Source organism: Pelophylax lessonae (genome assembly GCF_965119305.1).
Source record: "Pelophylax lessonae genome assembly, chromosome: 1".
Taxonomy (NCBI): Eukaryota; Metazoa; Chordata; class Amphibia; order Anura; family Ranidae; genus Pelophylax; species Pelophylax lessonae.
The window spans coordinates 651,105,837-651,129,313 of record NC_138768.1 but is presented as its reverse complement, the minus strand read 5'-3'; the positions used below and the strand labels follow the sequence as shown (position 1 = coordinate 651,129,313).

At 47.9% G+C, this 23,477-nt stretch overlaps 1 protein-coding gene across 1 annotated transcript in view; it reads right to left on the bottom strand.

Moving 5' to 3' along the window:
* The window catches only part of NAA15 (N-alpha-acetyltransferase 15, NatA auxiliary subunit), a 137,692-nt gene that overhangs the window by 2,951 nt on the left and 111,264 nt on the right, over positions 1 to 23,477 (bottom strand). The window contains exons 18-19 of the mRNA XM_082259847.1: positions 6,822 to 6,965; positions 3,549 to 3,646 (exon numbers count right to left, since the gene is read on the bottom strand). Of these exons, the coding sequence (XP_082115973.1) occupies positions 3,549 to 3,646; positions 6,822 to 6,965 (242 nt within the window). The remainder of the gene's footprint in view (positions 1 to 3,548; positions 3,647 to 6,821; positions 6,966 to 23,477) is intronic.

Below are 23,477 nucleotides of genomic sequence, written 5' to 3'. Positions count from 1 at the left end.
TATCACATGTTCCGGCGATGTGACTATCGCCCAGTCTAACAACGCGATGTCGATGTGAACATCGAATATAGTTCAGCCCTATTAGCCACTTTATTCTATATTATGTCCCATATAAAATTTCATTAAAATGCAGATTCTAGTACAAAGCATGACAATTTCAATATGTGTATTTTTGGGACACTGAAAACAAATTGAAAATAAAAATGGTATAAATATAGAAATAAACAAAATAAATAAATAACTATGGGTAGGATGGTTATTCGGGTTACATAAGGGTTAATTGGGGGTTAAGTAATAAAATATTTTATTTCCAATTTTTTTTACATTATTACCTTGCATCCCCACTTACAGGCTATCTTGCAAGTGTCGTTTTATGTAGGAGCAGCTGCATTTTGAAAGCCGGTATTAGGGGCCGGGAAGCAGTGACAGGGGAGCTTAATGTAGGAGATTTGCCCCAGAAAATTTGATTTTTGGACTTACCGTATAATCCATTTCTATGATGTTCATTGACGGACACATGTTCTGGTATTCTTAACCATTGGGTTATACTGCCCCCTACAGGAGTAGGACACTAGGCAGCAAAATACTCTGGCTACACCCATGGGCAGTCCCAGGGGGTATACTCTCTCTGTTATAGCCACTCAGTTTTGTTACAAGCAGTGTCAAGAGAATTATAACTCCACAGAGGGGTGGGAGATGTGTCCGTCAATGAACATCAGAGAAATGGATTTTACGGTAAGTCAAAAATCCCATTTTCTCTTGCCTTCATTGATGGACACAGCTTCTGGGATTCTTAACCATTGGGACGGCCCAAAGCAGTGCTAAACATGAGGGGTGGGAAACAGCAAAAAATTCCCAAGGCTAAACATTAGTCAACCAGTTGACAGGGGCTCAACCAAACTCCTGGGGCCCACTTGAAAAAAAAAACAATACACCCTCAGAGAGGATCAGATCCTCTTAAACAGCAGCCTGCAAAATCTTGCGGCAAAAGGAAGCACACATCCACTTTATAAAACTTTGTAAAAATGTGCCCCGACGACCAGATGGCCACCTTGCAAACCTGCGTCACTGACGCCTGATGACGGAAGGCCCAGGAGGCACTAAGGGCCCTAGTACAGTGCGCCTGGACAGGGAAAGGAGGAACCTGACCTGATGGAATAGGCCTGAACCACCTTCTCTCTGAGCCATCTAAAAATGGTCGCAGAAGAAGCGGACAACCCTTTGCGAGGTCCCTCCGGGAGCACAAATAGAGAATCTGACTTCATGAAGGGACTCCGTAGCTGCCAAGTACACCCTAATTGCCCGAACCACATCCAAGGCACGCAAGACAATTTCCTTTGGATGTTTAGGCCTAGGACATAAGGAAGGCAACACAATGTCTTCATTCAAATGAAAATCATAGACTACCTTAGGAAAAAATGAAGGACAGGAGCGAAGCCCCACCTTATCCCTGTGAATCACCAGATAAGGTGGACAGGCTAACGCCACCAGGTCTGATATCCTGCAAGCAGTGGTGATAGCCAACAAAAAGGCCACTGTCTGGGACAGCCTAAGCAGGGGAAACTCCAGATGGTTCTCAAAAGACGACTTTTGGAGAACCGAAAGTACCAAATTGGGGTCCCAAGGCGGCAAAGGAGACCACACCAGAGGGACAAAGTGCCGAACACCCAGAAGAGATGTACGCAACAGAGATTTAGCCAAGGGTTGGTGGAACAAAAAACGCCAAGGCTGACACCTGGCCTTTGATAGTACTCAAGGCCAAATTCTGAATGTCCACCACCGATGGAACAGACTACTTTTTTTAAAAAAAGGAACTCTTCATAGGGGTATTGCCTAACAAACCGCTTAGGGACCCCAAGGGGACGCTTCGGTCGTCCTCACTCTTTCGTGACAATTCTCTCAAAACAGGCAGGGAAAGGGAAACCTCTTTTGCAGCTCTGGGTGGTTTGCGAGTGCCAAGGTAACCTGCGCCCCTGTCGCAGTCACGTCCCCCATTTTTAGAGGCTCACGCATAAATACAATCAGTGCGTCCACCAGTGCCTTTTAGTGTGCGGTTGCAGACGTGGATCAATCATCCTCACTATCGGAGTATTCAGGGCGCGTGGTTGCAAACCCATCAGGGTGACCCACATTGGCGTTGGCCGAATCAAATTCAGGATTTGATAAGACTGGGGAAGGCGGGGGTGCTTTTTGCCACCTCCGCCCGGGACACAAGAGATTCAAGGACCCCCATCATTGCATGGATGGATGGTCAGGACCCAGAGGACCCCGCAGACTCAGAGAAGGGGATCAAGTGGGGAGATGTGCTACAAAGACTCCATTAGCCACCAGGGGGACCCACAGAATAAGTGTAAAAAACACTGCTAAAGGGACAGCCCCACCACGCTGTCAGCACCACCAGGTCGCCAGCTACAAGCACCAATCGACCCTCAGCAGAGAGGGAGAAGACCCCACCAGACTCACCACCCGCAAAACCATGCACCGCTAGTCACCAGGAGAATCTGCACTGCACGTAAAAAATAGCCAGGAGTCAGCACTGGGAAATGAGGAGGGGCTTCCACTGCCGAGAATGCCGCCCTCAGCCTTCACTGTCATGGCCGCCGCTGTCTTTAATGGCAAACCACCACAAAAGGGCCGCCGTGCATTGTAGCCTGTGGGCGTGCACGCCCCCACCCCAGGGGGGTGTCCAGACCACCCATAAAGACCCTGCAAAAGTGGGGGGGGGGTGGGTGGAAGGGAGACAGTTGGAGGGGTGCCAAGAAGGAGAACCAGGGGGTACGGCCCTGCCATGGAGGGGCCCGTGCCCACCCCAAAACCCTCCAGGGGAAGAGGGTGGACAGCTACTCACCATACAAGTAACCAGACGGACACCGCTTCAGACAGATCCTTCTCTCCATCGAAATGGGGGGGGGGCTGACGGCCAGGAGGAAAAAGCTGGGACTCAGGCTAAGGCCAGGTCGTATGCGACCTCGCAAGATGTTTAACTCGCACGGCCAACCCCCGTCTATTGGGGCTATGTCGCGGCCAACCTAGCGATCGCTGAGGCCTGCACGCGCTCACGGACCAGCCTGGGGTGACCACTGGATCTAGATTATCCAGCCCTTCGCCCAGTCCGGCAGTTGATTGTAGATCTCATAGGAAAAATCCAGGAGGAAAAAATGTTCTATCTAAAAAAATTTGCCAGGACCAAAGATCCCAGCAAGGAACTAGGTCCTTACTTCTGACTAGGCAGAAAAAAAAATTAAATGGCTATAGCAGAGAGGGAGTATACCCCCCGGACTGCCCATGGGTGTAGCTAGAATTCTTTTTTGCCTAGTGTCCTACTCTTGTAGGGGGCAGTAACACCCAAAAGTTAAGAATATCAGAAGCTGCGTAAACGAAACGAAAGAGAAATAGTAATTTTTTTTTAGGGTGTATTCTCATTAAAAGCAGAACTTCACCCAAAAGTGAATGTGATGTACCTAAGAAGTGTGCTGCTCAACAGCTTTCAGTCATTACAGTACAATTCACAGGAAACCATCATGCAAGAGTACAAACAAATCACTTACTTGGAGACTTCGGTTAGCGAGGGATTCATCCAATGCGGTTGCTAGCTCTACTGCTCGCTTTTGACTTGAAGGATCCAAATAGTACATCATTTTGGCAGCTGTAACAATAAACATGCTTATAAATAAATGATGGGTAATTATTACTTTAAATTAGCCATCCTGCGGATGATATTAAAGGATATGCATCGGTTTGTCAATTTTATACATTCTTCAGCTGTCAGACTAGTTCATGTCACAATTCAAATATAAGCGCTTTCATTTTTAAAGCCAAGGAACACCCCAAAGCATCCCCCACTGCAATGTGGGGTTTAAACAACTGGAAAAGAAATTCATACTGAACCAGGAAAGGCTGGGGGCCTTTTAACCACTTGCCGACCGCCGCACGACTATCTACGTCGGCGGTCAGCCCCTCACAGGCAAAGTGACGTAGGGCTACGTCACTAGCTTGTGAGGGTCTAGGGAGCGAGCGCGCGCCCCCGGAGGCGCGCTCCCGCTCCCGAGTGGTCACGGACCCCCCCGCGCGTGTGACCGGTGGACCCGATGTCCGCCGGCCACTCTGCGATCGGCGGGGGAGAGGGAGAATGTCAGGCAGCTTGTGTAAACAAGCTGCCTGTCATTCTCCTCGCTGTATGAGAGCTGATCATCTGGATCTACTATGTAGATCCGTTGATCAGTCTGCATACAGCTGAAGCCCCAGCCAATCACAGTTAGAATCACGCCCCTAGGGACACACACAGCCCCTCCCTCTCAAATAAAGTTAACCCCTTCACTACCAGTGTATTTTTACAGTAACAGTGCATATATATAGCACTGATTACTGTAGAAATGTCACTGGTAACCCCAAAAGTGTCAAAAATGTCAGTCAAGGGTCCGATCTGTCCGCCACAATGTCGCAGTACCGCAAAAAAAATCGCAGATCGCCGCCATTACGCGTTAAAAAAAAAAACAAAAAAAATGACAAAAATCTTTCCCTTAGTTAGTAAACACAATAACTTTTGCGCAAACCAATCAAAATACGCTTTTTGCGATTTTTTTTTACCAAACATAGGTAGCATAAAACAAATTGGCCGAAAATTTAAAAAAATTTTGATTTTTACATTTTTTTGGGGGGGAATTTCATATAAAAAAAAGGGAAAAATATTGCTATTTTTGCAAAATGGACGCTCTTTTTTTGTTTATAGCGCGTGATCAAAAAATCGCACAGGTGATCAAATACCGCCAAAAGAAAGCTCTGTTTGTGGGAAAAAAAGGACGCCAAATTCGTTTAGGTACAGCGTCGCACGACCGCGCAATTCTCCGTTAAAGTCACGCAGTGCCGAATCGCAAAATACCCCCTGGTCGGAATGGGGGTAAAATCTTCCGGGGCTTAAGTGGTTAAAGTGGGACCAGAAAGTTGCATAGTGCAGGTGTCAGGGGCTCTGAGGGCACCTTTCGTTAAAAGGTGGTCAATTATACTGAACAGCACCCTAAAGCACTGATGGCAAACCTTGGCACCCCAGATGTTTTGGAACTAAATCTCCCTTGATGCTCATCTACACTGCAGTGTGCATGAGCATCATGGGAAATGTAGTTCCAAAATATCTGGGGTGCCAAGGTTTGCCATCACTGCCATTTAAAGGCTTATGTCTACCCATCACCTGTGCAGACAGGGTTACTTTAATAGTTCTAACACATAAATGGTAAAATTCAGGTTTAAGTGGAATTCCAGGCTATACCTAACTAATCTTAAAAATGCTCCCTCCCCCTTCATAACACCTATGCTAACCTGTTCAAGAAAGATGCTAATATACTTAACTAATTTTATGGCTGCTCTGTTCCAAGTCATGTGATCCTGCTCCCCTGTGTCAGCCAGCGACAGCTACAGAGGAAACGAGGGAATGCAGAAAACGGATGGGCCATAGGAGTCTAGAGGTGTCATTACTGCCCTCAGTCATTAACAGCCATTTTTGAAAACTCCTCTCCACTGTAGCTGCCACAGGGAAGATTACGACTGAATTGGAGTGGCCTGAAAATAGGCAAGTGTATACACCTTTCTTACACAGGTTAGGGGGAGGAGGGGGGATGGAGCATTTTTAAGATTAGTTGGATATAGCCTGGAATTACGCTTGAAAACCTTCACAACAGAAATAAACCTGTATTTGTGACCAGACCAATTCTTTTCAGGCAACAATCTTTTTCCTGTACAAAGAACACTAGTACATACTAGGGATTGATGGATATAGTTTTTTCAGGGCAGATACCGATTTTCCAGCCACCCTTCAGACCGATAGGAGATATTAGGTGCCAATATTCTGCATATTTAAAGTTTTTATTTACATTGTCCTTTTAAATTTATTTTTTTTATCACTTTTACTGCTGTCACAAGGAATGTAAACATTCAGTTTTAAATTCAGACATTAATAGGCAGTGACAGGTACTGGAAGGTATGGAGGGATCTGGGGTCTATAAGATAATTTTTTAAAATCTGGTGCCTGTAAGGCTCCAATAACCGGAAGTGATGTCATGAGATTGCTTACGGGTTACTACATCGGAGACCCAATCAGAGCCGATTATGGCTTTTTTCGGGTCTTCAGCCAGTCGGGGGATGTGCTGGTTGGTTGCTCGGGCCTGCTGGTGGGACGGGAGACCCGGGCGCCCTCCTGCTACTTGTAATAACAGCCGTGCGGTGATTAGCCACATCGGTTATTACAAGAAAGCCGACTGTCGGCTCTAAAAAAAAAAAAAAAAAAAAAAAAAAAAAAAAAACAGTACTAGGGTGATGCCTGTAGCTGCAGGCATCACTCCAGTACAACCACTTGAAGCAATATCGACAAGATTGTGACATCCTTCAAAAAAAGTGAATATAGGCCCCACCGATAATCAGTCGATCCCTACTCAACAGCTCAGTGTAGATGGTGAATTTTAGGATAAAACAAGGAAACACTCCTTTCAGGTGAAGTTTAACATGTTTAGCTCCCTGACTTTGCCCTGTGACTTAAATAAAGCATTCCCTCCAAAGGAAAACAAATGACCTGCGTGAAAGTGACATTCCTAAATGTTTCCTAACCTATACACTGCGTCATAACAGAGGATGCATGGAACCAAAGCAGGTCACATACAACAAAGGAGTTTATCTACTACTGGGGCATTTGACACCTTCACATTGCATCTAGGCAGAACATGTGGCAAGTGTTCAATGTTTGTTCCAATCTCTGTTCGTTTTCTTTTCTTTGATAGAACAGTGTGCGAATAAATGAAAACACCACATATGGATGGTGTTTGTTTAGAAATTACCTGATAACCGGTGGGGTATTGAGTCCTTGTTCTCTTTCAGGAAAGCATTGTTAAAATTTGCAGGACTTGTTTCACCAAAAAGTCTGTTCATTTCTTGTTTTAACACTGTTCTAAGGGATACATTTAGTTCTTTGCTCTCAGATACTGCATTAGGGAAAAAAAGAAAAAGCCATTTACAGTTTACTTTAAAACGAGGCATATGCATATACAGAACACACATGAGCAATAGCAAACATTGCTTTATTACACAAAATTGTAATAACGTACTAGTTTAAATATTACACCAATGATGGGCCTCATGTATCCACGTCAGTTCTAAGACTTAAAGAAATGTACAAATTCCAAATGTAATTTCCATGGACAGGCTGGAATCTGATGCAGCTTGCAGCAATGCGACAGTTCTTTGAAGGATACATACAGCCCGAAGTCTTTACCATTAAATAGGCGACTTCTTACTTCTGCAATATGTTATAAAGCTGACCATACCAGCAATAATATAATCTTTCAGCAGAATATTCATTTACATGAATTAAGTGTACCCTTCCAAAATAATTTGCACTAAATGAGATGTTTGATAAATCAACATTTTCAATGAAAAGAACCGAATGCCAATGCTTGTAAATCTCACAGCTAAACCAAATATAAAAAACTACAGACAAAGCATTTTGCCTATACTTCTCCCATGGATCCTAGGAGTACAGTACGTTCTGCATTCTTGTGACCCATTTTCAGCCAACAATGTGGCTAAAGACCACTGCTGACTGATGTCACTACATCGGTCCAGGCTTGGAAAAGATCCCGACCATATGGTCGGAATACACCCAGGAGCCTGGACTGCCACCTGGCTCAGCCTCTCAGCGATTCACTGAAAGCATTTGCCAGCCCCTCCACAGCCCAGTGCTCCAGTAAGCGCTGGAGGAAGAGCAGAGAGGCCATTATCCCAGAGTGTTATTGTTTAAAACAATTTGCTCAGTAATACCATAAAAGTGATTCGATTTATAAACATTTACCAACTACACAAGACATTATAGGCAGAATGCTTTAAGAAGATGTGTAAAACTTAAACCCTTTCAATGTCAGACCCCACGCTTCATTTTAAACCTCAAGTGGAGTTTGTAAAAGGCCCCCCAAACCATACATTTTCTGAAAGCATAGGGCCAGTGGAAAAAAAAAAAAAAAAAAAGATGGTGCTACTAAATTAGTAGGTCCTGTAAAAGTTGTACAAATTTTTATCACAATTATTTTCAATAAAATTGGATTTTTATAAGAACTTACCGTAAAATCCTTTTCTCTTAAGCTCATTGACAGACGCAGTCCTCTTGATTAATATCAATTGGGTTATACTGCCCTCTACAGGAGTAGGACACTAGGCAGAAGAAAACGTTCTGGCCACACCTTAGGGGCAGTCCCAGAGGGTATATCCTCTCTCTCTCTGCTACAGGATGTCAGTTATGTCACAAAGCAGTGTCAGAGAATTTAACCCAACCCAACTCAAAAATAGAGGGGCGGGTACTGCGTCTGTCAATGAGCTTAAGAGAAAAGGATTTTACGTTAAGTTCTTACAAAAATCCAATTTTCTCTTGTCGCTCATTGACAGACGCAGTCCTCTTGATTAATATCAATTGGGACGTCCCAAAGCAGTGCCACAAATGAGGGGTGGGATAACGGAAATCAAAATCCAATCTAGAAGGCCCAACCGATGCCAACCAGAAGTTTTAAAGGCTCATCAGACAAAAGGATGAGACTCAACTGAAAACCCAACAGAAAAAACCCCTCGAGGTAGACCACCGGTCTCCTCAAACAGCGGCCTGCAGAACCTTGCGGCCAAAAGAGGCATCCGCCGATGCCATCACATCAACTTTATAGAACTTTGCAAAAGTATAAACCGACAACCAGGTAGCCGCCTTGCAAACCTGAAGCACTGACGCCTGATGGCGAAAGGCCCAGGAAGCACTAAGCGCCCGAGTGGAGTGCGCCTTAACAGGGAACGGAGGAACCCGACCCTTAATAGAATAAGCCTGTACCACCGTCTGTCTGATCCATCTGGAGATAGTCGTGGCAGATGCAGGCAACCCCTTTTTAGGGCCATCCGTGATCACAAAAAGTGAATCCGTCTTACGAAACGAGTCTGTAGTATTCAAGTATACCCCGATCGCCCGAACCACATCCAAGGAGTGTAACGCAAACTCCCGAGGATGACTGGGCTTAGGACACAGGGAAGGTAACACAATATCTTCATTTAGATGGAAATCTGAAACCACCTTAGGAAGGAAGGATGGATTCGGACAAAGAACCACCTTATCCCTATGAACCACCAGATATGGGGAACGACAGGATAATGCGGCCAGTTCTGACACCCTGCGTGCAGAAGTGATAGCCACCAAGAAGGCCACCTTCTGGGATAAAGTAAGCAAGGGAATTTCCCTGATATTTTCAAAGGGAGGTTTCTGAAGAACCGACAGCACCAAATTAAGATCCCAGGGCGGCAAGGGTGCGCGCACCGGCGGAGCCAGGTGCCGCACCCCCTGGATGAAACTCCGCACCAAGGAATGAGTAGCCAGAGGCCTCTGAAAGAAGATTGCTAACGCTGAAACCTGACCCTTGATGGTGCTCAAGGACAGTTTCTGCTCAACCCCCTTTTGCAGAAAAGCCAATATTCGGGCCACCGAGTAAGAACGTGGAGGGAACCCAAGGGATTCACACCACACGATATAAGACTTCCATGTGCGATGATAGACTTTTCTGGAAGTCGCTTTCCTTGCTTTAATTAGAGTAGGAATAACTGAAGCGGACAACCCTTTGTCCTTCAGCACCTGGGTCTCAATAGCCAGGCCGTTAAAGCCAGCGATCGTAAAGCATGATGGAAGATCGGTCCCTGAGACAGCAGATCCTCCCTGAGAGGAAGTTGCCAAGGAACGTCTGCGACCAGCCTGACCAGGTCGGCGTACCAAGCCCGACGAGGCCAGTCCGGAGCTACCAGGATAACTGGAATCCCCTCCACCTCTATCCCGCGAAGAAGTTTCGGCAGCAACTTGAGAGGAGGGAAGGCATACAGTAGCTGATACTGCCCCCACGGGGCGACCAGCACATCTGCAGCGTCTGCTAGAGGATCGCGGGAGCGAGCTACAAACCTCCGCACCTGCCTGTTGAGCCGAGATGCCAACAGATCCACATCCGGGGTGCCCCAACGAAGGCACAGTTGGTGAAATACCTCTGGATGAAGAGACCATTCCCCTTGATCCAGAATCTGACGGCTGAGAAAATCTGCCTGCCAGTTTTCCACCCCCGGAATGAATACCGCGGAGAGAGCTGGAACAAATCGTTCCGCCCAACGAAGAATGCTGGCCACTTCTATGGCCGCCAGAACACTCTTGGTGCCCCCCTGGTGATTGACGTAGGCCACTGCCATGGCATTGTCTGACTGGATCCGCACCGGGCTGCCCCGGAGCTGCTCGGTCCAGTGAATCAGACAAAGTCTGATCGCTCTCAGTTCCAATACATTTATCGGTAACCTGGACTCTTCCAGGGACCAAAGCCCCTGAGCAGATAATTTGCCGAAAATCCCTCCCCACCCGGATAGACTGGCATCCGTGGTGACAATCGTCCAGTATATTGGAAGAAATGACTTCCCCTGGCTGAGCCTCGGAGACCGAAGCCACCAGACCAGAGACTCCCTGGTCCGCTCGCTCAGTCGGATCCGATTGTCCAGGGAATCGGGATTCCGGTTCCATTTGAGAAGAATCTCCTTTTGAAGGATTCGGGTATGGGACTGGGCAAATGGTACTGCCTCGAAGGAAGCCACCATCAGACCCAGGACCCTCATGCAAGTCCGAAGGGAAGGCCAGTTGACGGACAGCAACAACTGAATCGTTGACTGAATCTTCTGGAGTGTCTCCGCAGGGAGAAACACTTTTGCCAGGGATGTGTCTAAAATTAGACCCAGATATTCCAGCCTGCTGGTGGGAACCAGAGAGGACTTTTGCAGGTTCACCAGCCACCCGAACTCTTGCAAAGAGATCATAGTGATCTCCAAGTTTAGCAACAGAGTCCGCGGAGACTCCGCACGGAGAAGAAGATCGTCTAGGTAACCTAGAATCGATATGCCTCGCTGTCGTAACAGCGCCAAAACTGGGGCCAACACCTTTGTGAAGACCCGGGGAGCCGAGGCGAGACCAAAAGGTAACGCCGCAAACTGATAATGGTTCTCTCCTACAGAAAAACGAAGGAAACGCTGATGTCCTGCGTAAATGGGAATGTGAAGATAGGCATCCTTGATGTCTATGGATGCCAGAAAATTCCCCTGATGCAGGGAGGCTACTACTGTGCGAATGGACTCCATCTTGAATTTTTGTACCCGGACAAAATGATTGAGTGCTCTTAAGTCCAGAATTGGACGCACCTTGCCCTCTTTTCTGGGTATTTTGAATAGGTTTGAATAGAACCCCTGAAAACGTTCTGCCCAAGGAACGTGGACCACCACTCCTTGTTGCATCAAATCCGTTACTGCCCCCCGCAAAGCTCTTAAGTGATCCGGGGATAGTCGAATATTGGAAGGGAAGAATCGCACCGGTGGAAGTGATCGAAACTCGATCTTGTATCCCGACCGTATGACTTCACTAACCCATTTGTCCGGGATTCTGGAAAGCCATGGATCCGGAAACCGGTGAAGACGTCCCCCCACCCCAGATATGGGTGGGGGCGCACCTTCAGGCTTTAGTGGTCTTATCTTCAGCTCTGGAAGAGCCGGACTTTTGTTTACCCGACCAACGCCCCTTGAAACCCCCTGGAGGGGCTTTGGAGGACTTAGCCTTATCGCCCGCCCCCGCGGGGCGAAAAAAAAAAAAAAAACTTATGAGCGGAAAAAGAAGGCCCCCGTCTCTGACGAGGTCCTTTACCCTTAGTATTCTGTGGCAAAAAAGTGCTCTTGCCCCCAGTGAGATCCTTAATAATCTCATCCTAATCTCAGGTGGGGATACGTGTGTCGCAGGGTCCATGGCAAAGCCAGGAACCTCTCAGCAAACAAATGACAACATTTGAAACTTAAAGAAAAAAAACTTTTTTCTCTTTAAATTAATCCCTTCGCGCAATAGCGCCCCTCAGTGACCGCTTTGGAGCCCCCACAGAGAGAGAAGAGACACCCCCAAGGCTTACCACCTGATGCACAGAAGTTCCTACCGGACTGCTCTCAGAGCTGTCTTTACAGGACAGGAAGTCTTGTGGATTGATTTACCCGGGTAAAGGAAGCGGCCCCGCCCCTTCCGGCACTCCCACCGCTGTTTCACGAGGCTGGGTGGATCCAAGATGGCCGCCGCCAAAGCGGGGACATCTGGGCTACGCCATAATGGCGGCCCTGCGTGGCCCACGATAGAATGGCGCTCCGCGCATCTGCAGCCGACCGAGTTACATTGGTAACGCCCGCGGCCCCATACCTGCGCTCCAAAGGCTAGTGTTCCCGAACCGCCGACATGTATTTGACAATCTGCATACTTGTCTTAGAATGCCTGCGGTGCCATCCCTGACAAACCTCGAAAGGATGTTGTTCCGTGCGCCCTGACAACCTTAGCGATTGAACGGTAAGTGTCTGACAAACTGTATGACCGAGTTACTAGTAATGCGGCCCCATACTCCATCCTTTACACCTTTGTCGTGACTTTACAGGATAGTAAGCTCTTTAACCAAGCCTCCTGGAATCTTTACAGGACAGGAGCCCGCCCCTCTTACTTACCAACCTTTAAATCGGTGGGGAAGATAGGAGTATGTTTACCGGATAGAGGGTAACCCGTTATGAGGGTCCGATTATCCCACGGAGGGGCCGGGCCCACCCGACAGAGGGAGAGGGGGAACTTCTACTTACCATACCAAAACCGGCGGGCACAAACTCCTGACAGAACCCTTCACCGTGGTTGGGGGGCTGTCAGCCAACACAGACACCGCGCCAATTCAGATTGGTCGTAGGCGTCCTAGCGAGACGTTTAACCCGCAGGGCCAGTCCCCAACCAGTGGGACTATGTCGCGGCTGACCCAGCGCGGAGCTAAGGCCTGCACGCGTCCGCAAGCCGGCTGGGGTGACCACTGGGTCTCAACATCCAGCCCGTCGCCCAGCATAATTGCTTGAATGTGTCGCGGCCGACCCAGCGCGGAGCTGGAATCTGCACGCGCTTGTAGGCCGGCTGGGGTGACCACTGGACCTCAACATCCAGCCTGTCGCCCAGCTCCAGCATAATTGCTCGAATGTGTCGCGGCCGACCCAGCGCGGAGCTGGAATCTGCACGCGCTTGTAGGCCGGCTGGGGTGACCACTGGACCTCAACATCCAGCCCGTCGCCCAGATCCGGCATAATTGCTTGAAGATCTCACAGGAACAACTGGAGAAAAAAAGCTAACTAAAAAGGATTTATCTAAAAAAATCTTGCCAGGACCGAAGATCCCAGCAAGGAACTTAGGTCCTGACTAGACAGAAAAAACTGACATCCTGTAGCAGAGAGAGATGATATACCCTCTGGGACTGCCCCTAAGGTGTGGCCAGAACGTTTTCTTCTGCCTAGTGTCCTACTCCTGTAGAGGGCAGTATAACCCAATTGATATTAAGAGGACTGTGTCTGTCAATGAGCGACAGAGAAAAATACTTTAAAGTCATTATTACGCTCACAAACGCAACATAAAACTTACAAAATTCCCACTAAATATAAAAAAAAAAAACTGTAGGGAATACCAAATATTTGGAAATGTTTTTAGTTTCAAACAACTTTATTGAGAAAAGTAAAAGTGATACAATGAGACAACCTCCAAAAACACAATGGTTTTACAGGTGGAGGCCACTGAAATTTGTTTCCCTACTCATCTTTTCTGACTGTTTTTCACTAGTTTTGCATTTGGCTAGGGTCAGTGTCACTACTTGCATCATGAGGCGATACCTGGACCCTATAGAGTTTTCATAGGCATTCTAACTCCTCCAGGATGGAACATCAATATGTGCCATTGCCAGGTGGTTTGCCGTGCCTCCCACCACAGTCTCAAAAGCATGGAGGGGATTCCAGGAGACAGGCAGCTACAGAATTACCTCCAGCAGGCCACTGGTGTGAATTGTTTCTGACCAAACAATCAGAAACAGACTTCATGAGGGTGACTTGAGGGCCCAACGTCCTCTAGTGGGCCCTGTGCTCACTTCCCGTCACCGTGGAGCTTGACTGGCATTAGCCATTGAACACCAGAAATGGCAGGTCCCCCACCGGAGCTCTGTGCTTTTTACAGATGAGAACAGGTTCACCCTGAGCACATGTGACAGATGTGAAAGGGTCTGGAGAAGCCGTGGAGAACGTTATGCTGCCTGTAACGTTCAGCATGACCGGTTTAGTGGTGGGCACTGCTGTATTTTGAAGTAAAGAGAGAGGAAGAAACCAGCGCTATGGATATGAACTTCCGAGCCTCTAAAGTAATAATAATTTGGGTTGCAGCCATCAACCAACCCCTAAAAATTATAGGGGTTAGAATATAATATGGGGGAGAGAAAGGTTGGAAATGGCGCTACCCAGGGTGTATATGCGAATACACAAAGATTGGGTGTGATTTTGAGGAAGATAAAGTGCTCAGTGCAAATTACACACAATAAACTCGGTGCCCATGTAATCTTGTGTGGGTGTTGTACATATACCAAATAAAATGATTAAAATAATGGGTCAGATGTGAATAAATATCTAAAATTGTGGCAAGGTATGGTATGATGTCCCAATAAATATTGAATATAATGTGGTGTATATATGAATAAATAAATAAATGGGATAATATTGATGGCTTTGTGTGAGAAAACTCCACAAAGATGACCACTAGAGGTCGCACTTACCCCACTTCAAAATACTTCTCATATGCTTATGTAGGGTAAATAATTCTCAAACCTGTCCCCAGAAAAGGTCCTTACGGACCGATAGATCCCATCTGGGTAAAAGGGGAGAAAAAGAAACCTCTTAGTGTGGCAAATAAAATGGAGTTTCTAGAAGTAATAGTGACTCACACTTAGGTGCTATGTGCAGCAGATCGTGTCAGACAAGGTGCAGGCAGCGCCGGCGAAGCTTCCGCGTTCCACCCTCGGCGAGCCCCGGACCGGAAGTGAGGTTGACGCATAGGTTCTGCCCTACGCACGTTTTGTCATTGGAACGTCATTGACCGCTCCCGTAGACGTCCAATGACGAAACGTGCGTAGGGCGGAACGCGGAAGCTTCACCGGCGCTGCCTGCACCTTGTCTGACACGATCTGCTGCACATAGCACCTAAGTGTGAGTCACTATTACTTCTAGAAACTCCATTTTATTTGCCACACTAAGAGGTTTCTTTTTCTCCCCTTTTACCCAGATGGGATCTATCGGTCCGTAAGGACCTTTTCTGGGGACAGAAAATCACACCCAATCTTTGTGTATTCGCATATACACCCTGGGTAGCGCCATTTCCAACCTTTCTCTCCCCCATATTATACTGCTGTATTTTGGCCTAGGCCTAGGGCGGCACTTTGCGGGGGGCGGCAAAAAAGCCCCCCCCCGCATCAAAGACAACCTCCAATCTGTTCTGTGAGTCCCGTCCATCCTTTGAGTCTGCTCCCGTCACCTTGTCTGCCTCCCGCCGCCTCCCACACACACACAGTCCCTGGCTCTCAGCAGTGAGTAAGGGGCGTACTTGCCAGGGAGGGAGGGACTGGCGCCCCCATAGAGCGACCAGTGACTGGCCAGACCGGCTGCACTTCATTCAATGGATTGGCCGCCTACCCTCCTCCGTGCGGCATGTAATGGATACTAACTTCTCCCCGGGGCCGGGCGGAGTCTGTCTATGTCGAGGAGGCTGAGAGAGAGGGGGACATGGGAACCTCTGACCAGGACAAGAATCCCCCCTAGCAGGTAGAAATCACAATTTTAGGTTACCACTGCTCAGGGGCAGACTGTTTATTCAGAAACTTCCCGAGGGTCGGGGCCACTGCACCTGTACTTGTTGCAGAGTACCTACAGAACGATCGATGTAGATACTGCACTCCTCTCAGCAGTCCTAGTAGATGATCAGTAACGTGATTGGTACCCCCCCATCCTCTCCGCACACATGGATCAGCTTCCTGAAGGCAGGACAGACACAGTGGACAGCATTCAGAGCGGAGAGCCCGGTGTCTGGCCACAAAACAGTTAACACACCCCCCCCCCCCGGGAGAGCTGTGCATGGCAAGCCCCGCCCCCTCCTCTGCAGCCCTGATCTCCCATTCATTCTGTTGTCACCAGGCTGGACCGATCTCGAGATGATCCCATGTGTGGCTGGATCCGGTCTTCTGATTGCAATTCACATGGGTAAAATATGCACTGGACATGGACTCTCATACAGTACACACACTGCTGTGACATGAGCTATGGAGGCAGCATATTTACATATAGAGCAGTTCTAGATCCTGGCAGCCTGAGCACAGGGTAAAGCAGTCTTGGGCCATAAATGTGAGTAGCACACATACCGACCCCCATCCTCTCTCTCATCCACCCTCCCCCCATTCACCACTATCTCGCTCTCACCCCCTGCCACCCTCTCTAACCCCCCTTTCTCACTTTCTCTCCCTCTCTTTAACCCCTCTCTCTTACCCCCCTATCTCTCACCCTCCCTTTTACCCCCCTATCATGCTCTCTCTCGCTCTCTTACCCCCCTCTCTCGCTCTCTCACCCCCCTCTTTCGCTCGCTCTCACGCTCTCTCTCTCACCCCCTCTCTCTCTCGCGCTCTCTCTCACCCCCCCTCTCTCGCTCTCTCTCTCACCCCCCCTCTCTCGCGCTCTCTCTCTCACCCCCCCTCTCTCGCGCTCTCTCTCTCACCCCCCCTCTCTCACCCCCCCTCTCTCGCGCTCTCTCTCTCACCCCCCTCTCTCGCTCTCTCTCTCACCCCCCTCTCTCTCTCACCCCCTCTCTCTCACCCCCCTCTCTCGCTCTCTCTCTCTCACCCCCCTCTCTCGCTCTCTCTCTCTCACCCCCCTCTCTCGCTCTCTCTCTCTCACCCCCCTCTCTCGCTCTCTCTCTCTCACCCCCCTCTCTCGCTCTCTCTCTCACCCCCCTCTCTCGCTCTCTCTCTCACCCCCCTCTCTCGCTCTCCCTCTCACCCCCCTCTCTCGCTCTCCCTCTCACCCCCCTCTCTCGCTCTCCCTCTCACCCCCCTCTCTCGCTCTCCCTCTCACCCCCCTCTCTCGCTCTCTCTCTCACCCCCCTCTCTCGCTCTCTCTCTCACCCCCCTCTCTCGCTCTCTCTCTCACCCCCCTCTCTCGCGTTCTCTCTCACCCCCCTCTCTCGCGTTCTCTCTCACCCCCCTCTCTCGCGTTCTCTCTCACCCCCCTCTCTCGCGTTCTCTCTCACCCCCCTCTGCCGCGTTCTCTCTCACCCCCCTCTGCCGCTCTCTCTCTCACCCCCCTCTGCCGCTCTCTCTCTCACCCCCCTCTGCCGCTCTCTCTCTCACCCCCCTCTGCCGCTCGCTCTCTCACCCCCCTCTGCCGCTCGCTCTCTCACCCCCCTCTGCCGCTCGCTCTCTCACCCCCCTCTCTCGCTCTCTCACCCCCCTCTCTCGCTCTCTCACCCCCCTCTCGCTCTCTCTCTCACCCCCCCTCTCTCGCTCTCTCTCTCACCCCCCCTCTCTCGCTCTCTCTCTCACCCCCCCTCTCTCTCTCTCACCCCCCCCTCTCTCTCTCACCCCCCCCTCTCTCGCTCTCTCTCACCCCCCCCTCTCTCGCTCTCTCTCACCCCCCCTCTCTCGCTCTCTCTCACCCCCCCTCTCTCGCTCTCTCTCACCCCCCCGCTCTCGCTCTCTCTCACCCCCCCTCTCTCACCCCCCTCTCTCGCTCACCCCCCTCACCCCCTCTCTGTCTCATCCCAACCCCCCTCTCTGAGCATCCCCTATCTCTCTTTTTCTCTCACCCCCTACCCCCTCTTTCATCCCTCTCTCACCGCACCCTTCTCTCGCTCACCTCTCTCTCTGTCTCACCCCCCTTTTAACCCCTCATCTCTCACCTCCCTCTCTCTCCCTCCCCTTTTTTACCTCTCTCCCTCTTATTCCTATCTCTCCTCCCTCTTTCCCCTTCTGTCTTTATACTGTGCTATGTAATCAGCAGAAGACTACCTTCAGCCCCCAAAAAACACACCCACCTTTTGCTGCGGTGCTCTGTGTGCATCACACTTTTTTCTCTAGCCTTATGTCCCAAGATATGATCTTACACACATTTCCCAGCAATGCCAAAAGGAATGTCCATGAGTCTAAGCTGCAGACAAGAATTAGCCATTGGCCCATTCTTGAACATGAAGGCCTGACAGCTTCAATAGTTTGCGGATGAGACCTTCTGTGCAGCCAAGCTGCAATATGTGGAGGATGGGTGCCACAAACGCATCTAATGTGGGCAGCGCAAAATGTAGTTGGGGCTATGTGGGTATGGCTTGAGTGTGGGAGGGGACATGGGGGCCCCATTATATCTTATTGCCCAGGGGCCCTATGCGTTGTCAGTTCGCCCCTGCCACTGCTATTACTACAAATTAATAATCACATTTAAACTTTGCAGTAAATATATTTTCAATATGGAGCAGTTTGAAGTACATGAACTTTCACTGCATGTGAACTATTAAATGAGTTTGCATTGATTTCAACATGTGCAAAGTGCTCCATGCATGCTGAAACCAATGCAAACGCATTTAACAGTTCACATGCAGTGAAAGTTCATGTACTTCAAACTGCTCCAAGCTTTAACCACTTCTGGACAGGAAGGTTTCCCCCCTTAATGAAAGGCCACTTTTCACGATTCGGCACTGCATTAATTTAATGGAAAATTGCGCGGTCGTGCGACGCTGTATCCTAAAAAAAAAATGATGTCCTTGTTTTCCCCACAAATAGAGCTTTATTTGGTGGTATATGATCAGCTGTGCGATTTTTTTTTTTTTTTATATTGTGCTATAGAAAAAGAGCAACAATTTGGAAAATAAAAGGTTTTCCACATTCTGCTATATAACATTGCCCCCAAAAAAATGTAAAAATCAAATTTTTCATCATTTTAGGCCAATTTGTATTCTGCTACATATTTTTGGTAAAAAAAATACCAATAAGCGTATTTTGATTGGTTTGCGCAAGATATCGCGTCTACAAATTAGGGGAAAGATGTATGTCATTTTTATTTCATTTTTTTTTTACTAGTAATGGCGGCGATCTGCAATTTTTTTTTTAGCGGGACTGCCACGGACAGATTGGACCCCTAACTGGCATTTTTGACACTTTTGGGGGGACCAGTGACATTAATACAGTTAGGTGTCCGATCTGTCTGCTGCAGTCCCGCTAAAAATTGCAGATTGCCGCCACTACTAGTAAAAAAAAAAATCACGGGTGCCCGGCGGCAATTACTGCCACCGGCCCCATGGATTGGCATCCCCACTGCCTAATGGGGCCCCCATGAGCACATGCTCACCTCCAGGAGTGCTTTCATGAAGCACTTTGTACCCACTTTTACTATACAGAGAGGAAAAGTAGGAGCCTAAAGAGGAAGCGGTGTGGTTTACAGATGAAAGGGCGGGTCTGAAACAGGAATGGGTGTGGCCTTGACAGGAAGGGGTGGTTCGTAGTTAAATTAGGGGGTGCACAAGTTTAGTCCGGCCTAGGGCAGCACAAAACCTAAATACACCACTGATGGTGGGTCAGTAATAGTCTGGGGAGGCATATCCATGGAGGGACGCACAGATCTCTACAGGCTAGACAATGGCACCCTGACTGCCATTAGGTATTGGGATGACATTTTGGACCCATTGTCAGACCCTACATTGGTGTAGTGGGTCCTGGGTTCCTCCTGGCACAGGACAATGCACGGCCTCTTTGATTATTTTTATTTCCATTAAACGATGTGGCATCCTTTCATTCCCAAAACGTTACCCAGTCCATATCAGTATAAATAACCAGCAGGATATTTTTCCCAATTAAGATGTGATGTGTTTTCCAAAGTGTTACTTTGAGCTGTGTGTTATATTTTATTATATCTTTTCAGTGATTATCATCTTTTCTTCCAGTGACAACACTGAAGAAATGACACTTTGCTACAATGTAAAGCAGTGAGTGTACAGCTGGTATAACCATGTAAATTTTCAGTCCCCTCAAACTAACTCAACACACATCCATTGTCTAAACCGCTGGCAACAAAAGTGAGTACACCCCTAAGTGGAAATGTCCAAACCGGGCCCAAAGTGTCAATATTTTGTGTGGCCACCATGATTTTCCAGCACTGCCTTAACCCTCTTGGGCATGGAGTTCACCAGAGCTTCACAGGTTGCCACTGGAATCCTCTTCCATTCCTCCATGACGACATCACAGAGCTGGTGGATGTTAGAGACCTTTGCGCTCCTCCACCTTCTGTTTGAGGATGCCCCACAGATGCTCAATAGGGTTTAGGTCTGGAGACGTGCTTGGTTAGTCCATCACCTTTACCCTCAGCTTCTTTAGCAAGGCAGTGGTCATCTTGGAGGTGTTTGGGGTCATTATGTTGGAATACTGCCCTGCAGCCCAGTCTCGGAAGGGAGGGGATCAGCTCTGCTTCCGTATGTCAAAGTACATGTTGGCATTCATGATACCCTCAATGAACTGAAGCTCCCCAGTGCCGGCAGCACTTATGCAGCCCCAGACCATGACACAGCCGCCACACACGCTTGACACCATCTGAACCAAATAAGTTTATCTTGGTCTCATCAGACCACAGGACATGGTTCCAGTAATTTATGTACTACTACTTCTGCTTGTCTTCAGCAAATTGTTTGCGGGCTTTCTTGTGCATCATTTTTAGAAGAGGCTTCCTTCTGGGATGACAGTCATGCAGACCAATTTGATGCAATGTGCGGCATATGGTCTGAGCACTGACAGGCCTATCCCCCACCCCTTGAACCTCTGCTGCAATGCTGGAAGCACTCATACATCTATTTCCCCAAGACAACCTCTGGATATGACGCTGAGCATGTGCACTTAATGTCTTTGGTCGAAAATGACGAGACCTGTTCTGAGTGGAACCTGTCCTGTTAAACCGCTGTATGGTCTTGGCCACCGTGCTGCAGCTCAGTTTCAGGGTCTTGGCAGTCTTCTTATAGCCTAGGCCATCTTTATGTAGAGCAACAATTCTTTTTTTTCAGATCCTAAGAGAGTTTTGCCATGAGGTGCCATGTTGAACTTCCAGTGACCAGTATTAAAGTGAGAGCGATAACACCAAATTTAACACACCTGCTCCCCATTCACACCTGAGACCTTGTAACACTAACTAGTCACAACACCCGAGAGAAAATGGCTAATTGGGCCCCATTTGGACATTTACACTTAGGGGTGTACTCAATTTTGTTGCCAGCGGTTTAAACCTTAATGGCTGTATGTTGAGTTATTTTAGGGGGCAGCAAATTTACACTGTTCTACAAGCTGTACACTCATTACTTTACATTGTGGCAAAGTGTCATTTCTTCAGTGTTGTCACATGAAAAATGAAAAGATATAATAAAATATTTTATTTATATATACACACATATATATATATATATATATATATATATATATATTATATATACACACACACACACACACATATATATACATACATAGATAGAGAGATAGATATATAACCATCTCCATCCTCGTATCGAGGTGGTTATATCAGAATCATGGCTGCAGCCATGATCCTGGTACCATACTTTTCAGCAGGCAATTCCCTATAAAGTAAAAGTGAAGACCTCGCTCGGTGTGATGTTAGAAACCGATGAGGCTTTTGTCACTTCCAGTTTGTTTGTTTACAAACGGTTACCTGCATGCATATGTGAGTGGAAACTGCACCACACTAGTGAGGTATCGCCACAGATATCAGAATGACGGCAATAAATCGAGCACTAGACCTCTTGCGCAACTCTAAACTGGTAATCTGTAAAGGCTTTTAAAGTGTCGCCTATGGATAATTTAATGTACTATAGTTTGTCACCATTTCACGGATGTATGCAATTTTAAAGTGTGACAGGTTTGATATTTACTTGGTGTAACATCTTTGATATTTTACCAAAGAAGTTGGGTATTATAATTGGATTTTTGTCTTACTGTAAAATCCTTTTCTCTGAAGTTCATAGACGGATGCTGTCTCTGTTCTTCATAACAGTAGGGTTATACTGCCCCCTACAGGAGTAGGACACAAGGCAGAAAAAAGTTCTGGCTACGCCTATGGGCAGTCCCAGGGGTTTACCCTCTCTCCCTGCTATAGGATGTCAGTTTTGTATCAAAGCAGTGTCAGAAAACAATACCAACCCAACTCAAAATAGAGGGGCAGGTACTGTATCCGTCAATGAACTTCAGAGAAAAGGATTTTACGGTAAGACAAAAATCCATTTTTCTCTATCGTTCATTGACAGATGCAGTCTCTGTTCTTCATAACAGTAGGGACGTCCCAAAGCAGTGCCAACTAACATGAGGGGTGGGAACCGCAGAAAATAATTCCCCAAGGCTGAACCACAGCCAACCAGCCAACATAGAGCTCATCAGAACAAGATGAGACCGACCTGACAAAAACATTTAACATCCTCAAGGGAGACTGAAAACACCTTTAAACTTTGCGGCCAAAGGAGGCATCTTCAGATGCCAGCACATCCACTTTGTAAAACTTTGTAAAGGTATGAACAGACAACCAGGTAGCGGTCTCACAAACCTGAACCACAGATGCCTGATGGCTAAAGGCCCAGGAAGCACTAAGCACCTGAGTAGAATACACCTAACAGGGAAAGGTGGAACCTGACCCTTAATTGAATAAGCCTGCACAACCGTATGTCGGAACCATCTGGAAATAGTCACAGCAGACGCAGGTAGCCCTTTCCTTGGTCCAGCCGCAAGTACAAAGAGCGAATCAGACTTCCGAAAAGATTCAGTGGTCGCCAAGTACACCCTGATTGCCCGAACCACATCCAAAGTACGTAGTGCAAATTCCTTGGGATGTTGAGGCTTAGGACACAAGGAGAGCAACACAATGTCCTCATTTAAGTGGAAACTTGAAACCACCCTTGGAAGAACAGATCCAGAAGTATCACTTTATCCCTGATAGGGAGAACGACAGACAACAGGACAACGCCGCCAGTTCCGACACCCTGCACGGAAAAGTAATAGCCACCAAGAAGGCCACCTTCTGGGATAAGGTAAGCAGGGGAATCTCCCAAATATTTTCAAAGGGAGGTTTCTGGAGAACCGACAGAAACAAATTAAGGTCCCAAGGTGGCAACAGAGGTCGCACCCCCTGGATAAAGTTACGCATCAGGAAATGGGTGGCTAATGGCCTTTGGAAGAAAATTACCAAGGCCGAAACCTGACCCTTCATAGTACTCAAGGGCAATTTTTCATCAACTACCCGATGAAGGAAAGCCAAGATCTGAGCCACCGAGTAAGAGCAAGGGGGAACCCCAAGGGACTCACACCACGCAATATACGACTTCCACGTACGATGATCGATCTTTCTAGAAGTCACTTTTCTCACTTTAAGCAAAGTGGGAATCGCTGAAGAGGACCATCCCCTGTCCTTCAGCACTTGGCTTCGAACAGTCAAGCCGTCAAAGCCAGTGACTGTAAAGCAGGATGGAAGATCGGCCCTTGAGACATTAGATCCTCCCTGAGAGCAAGTCTCCAAGGAATATCTGC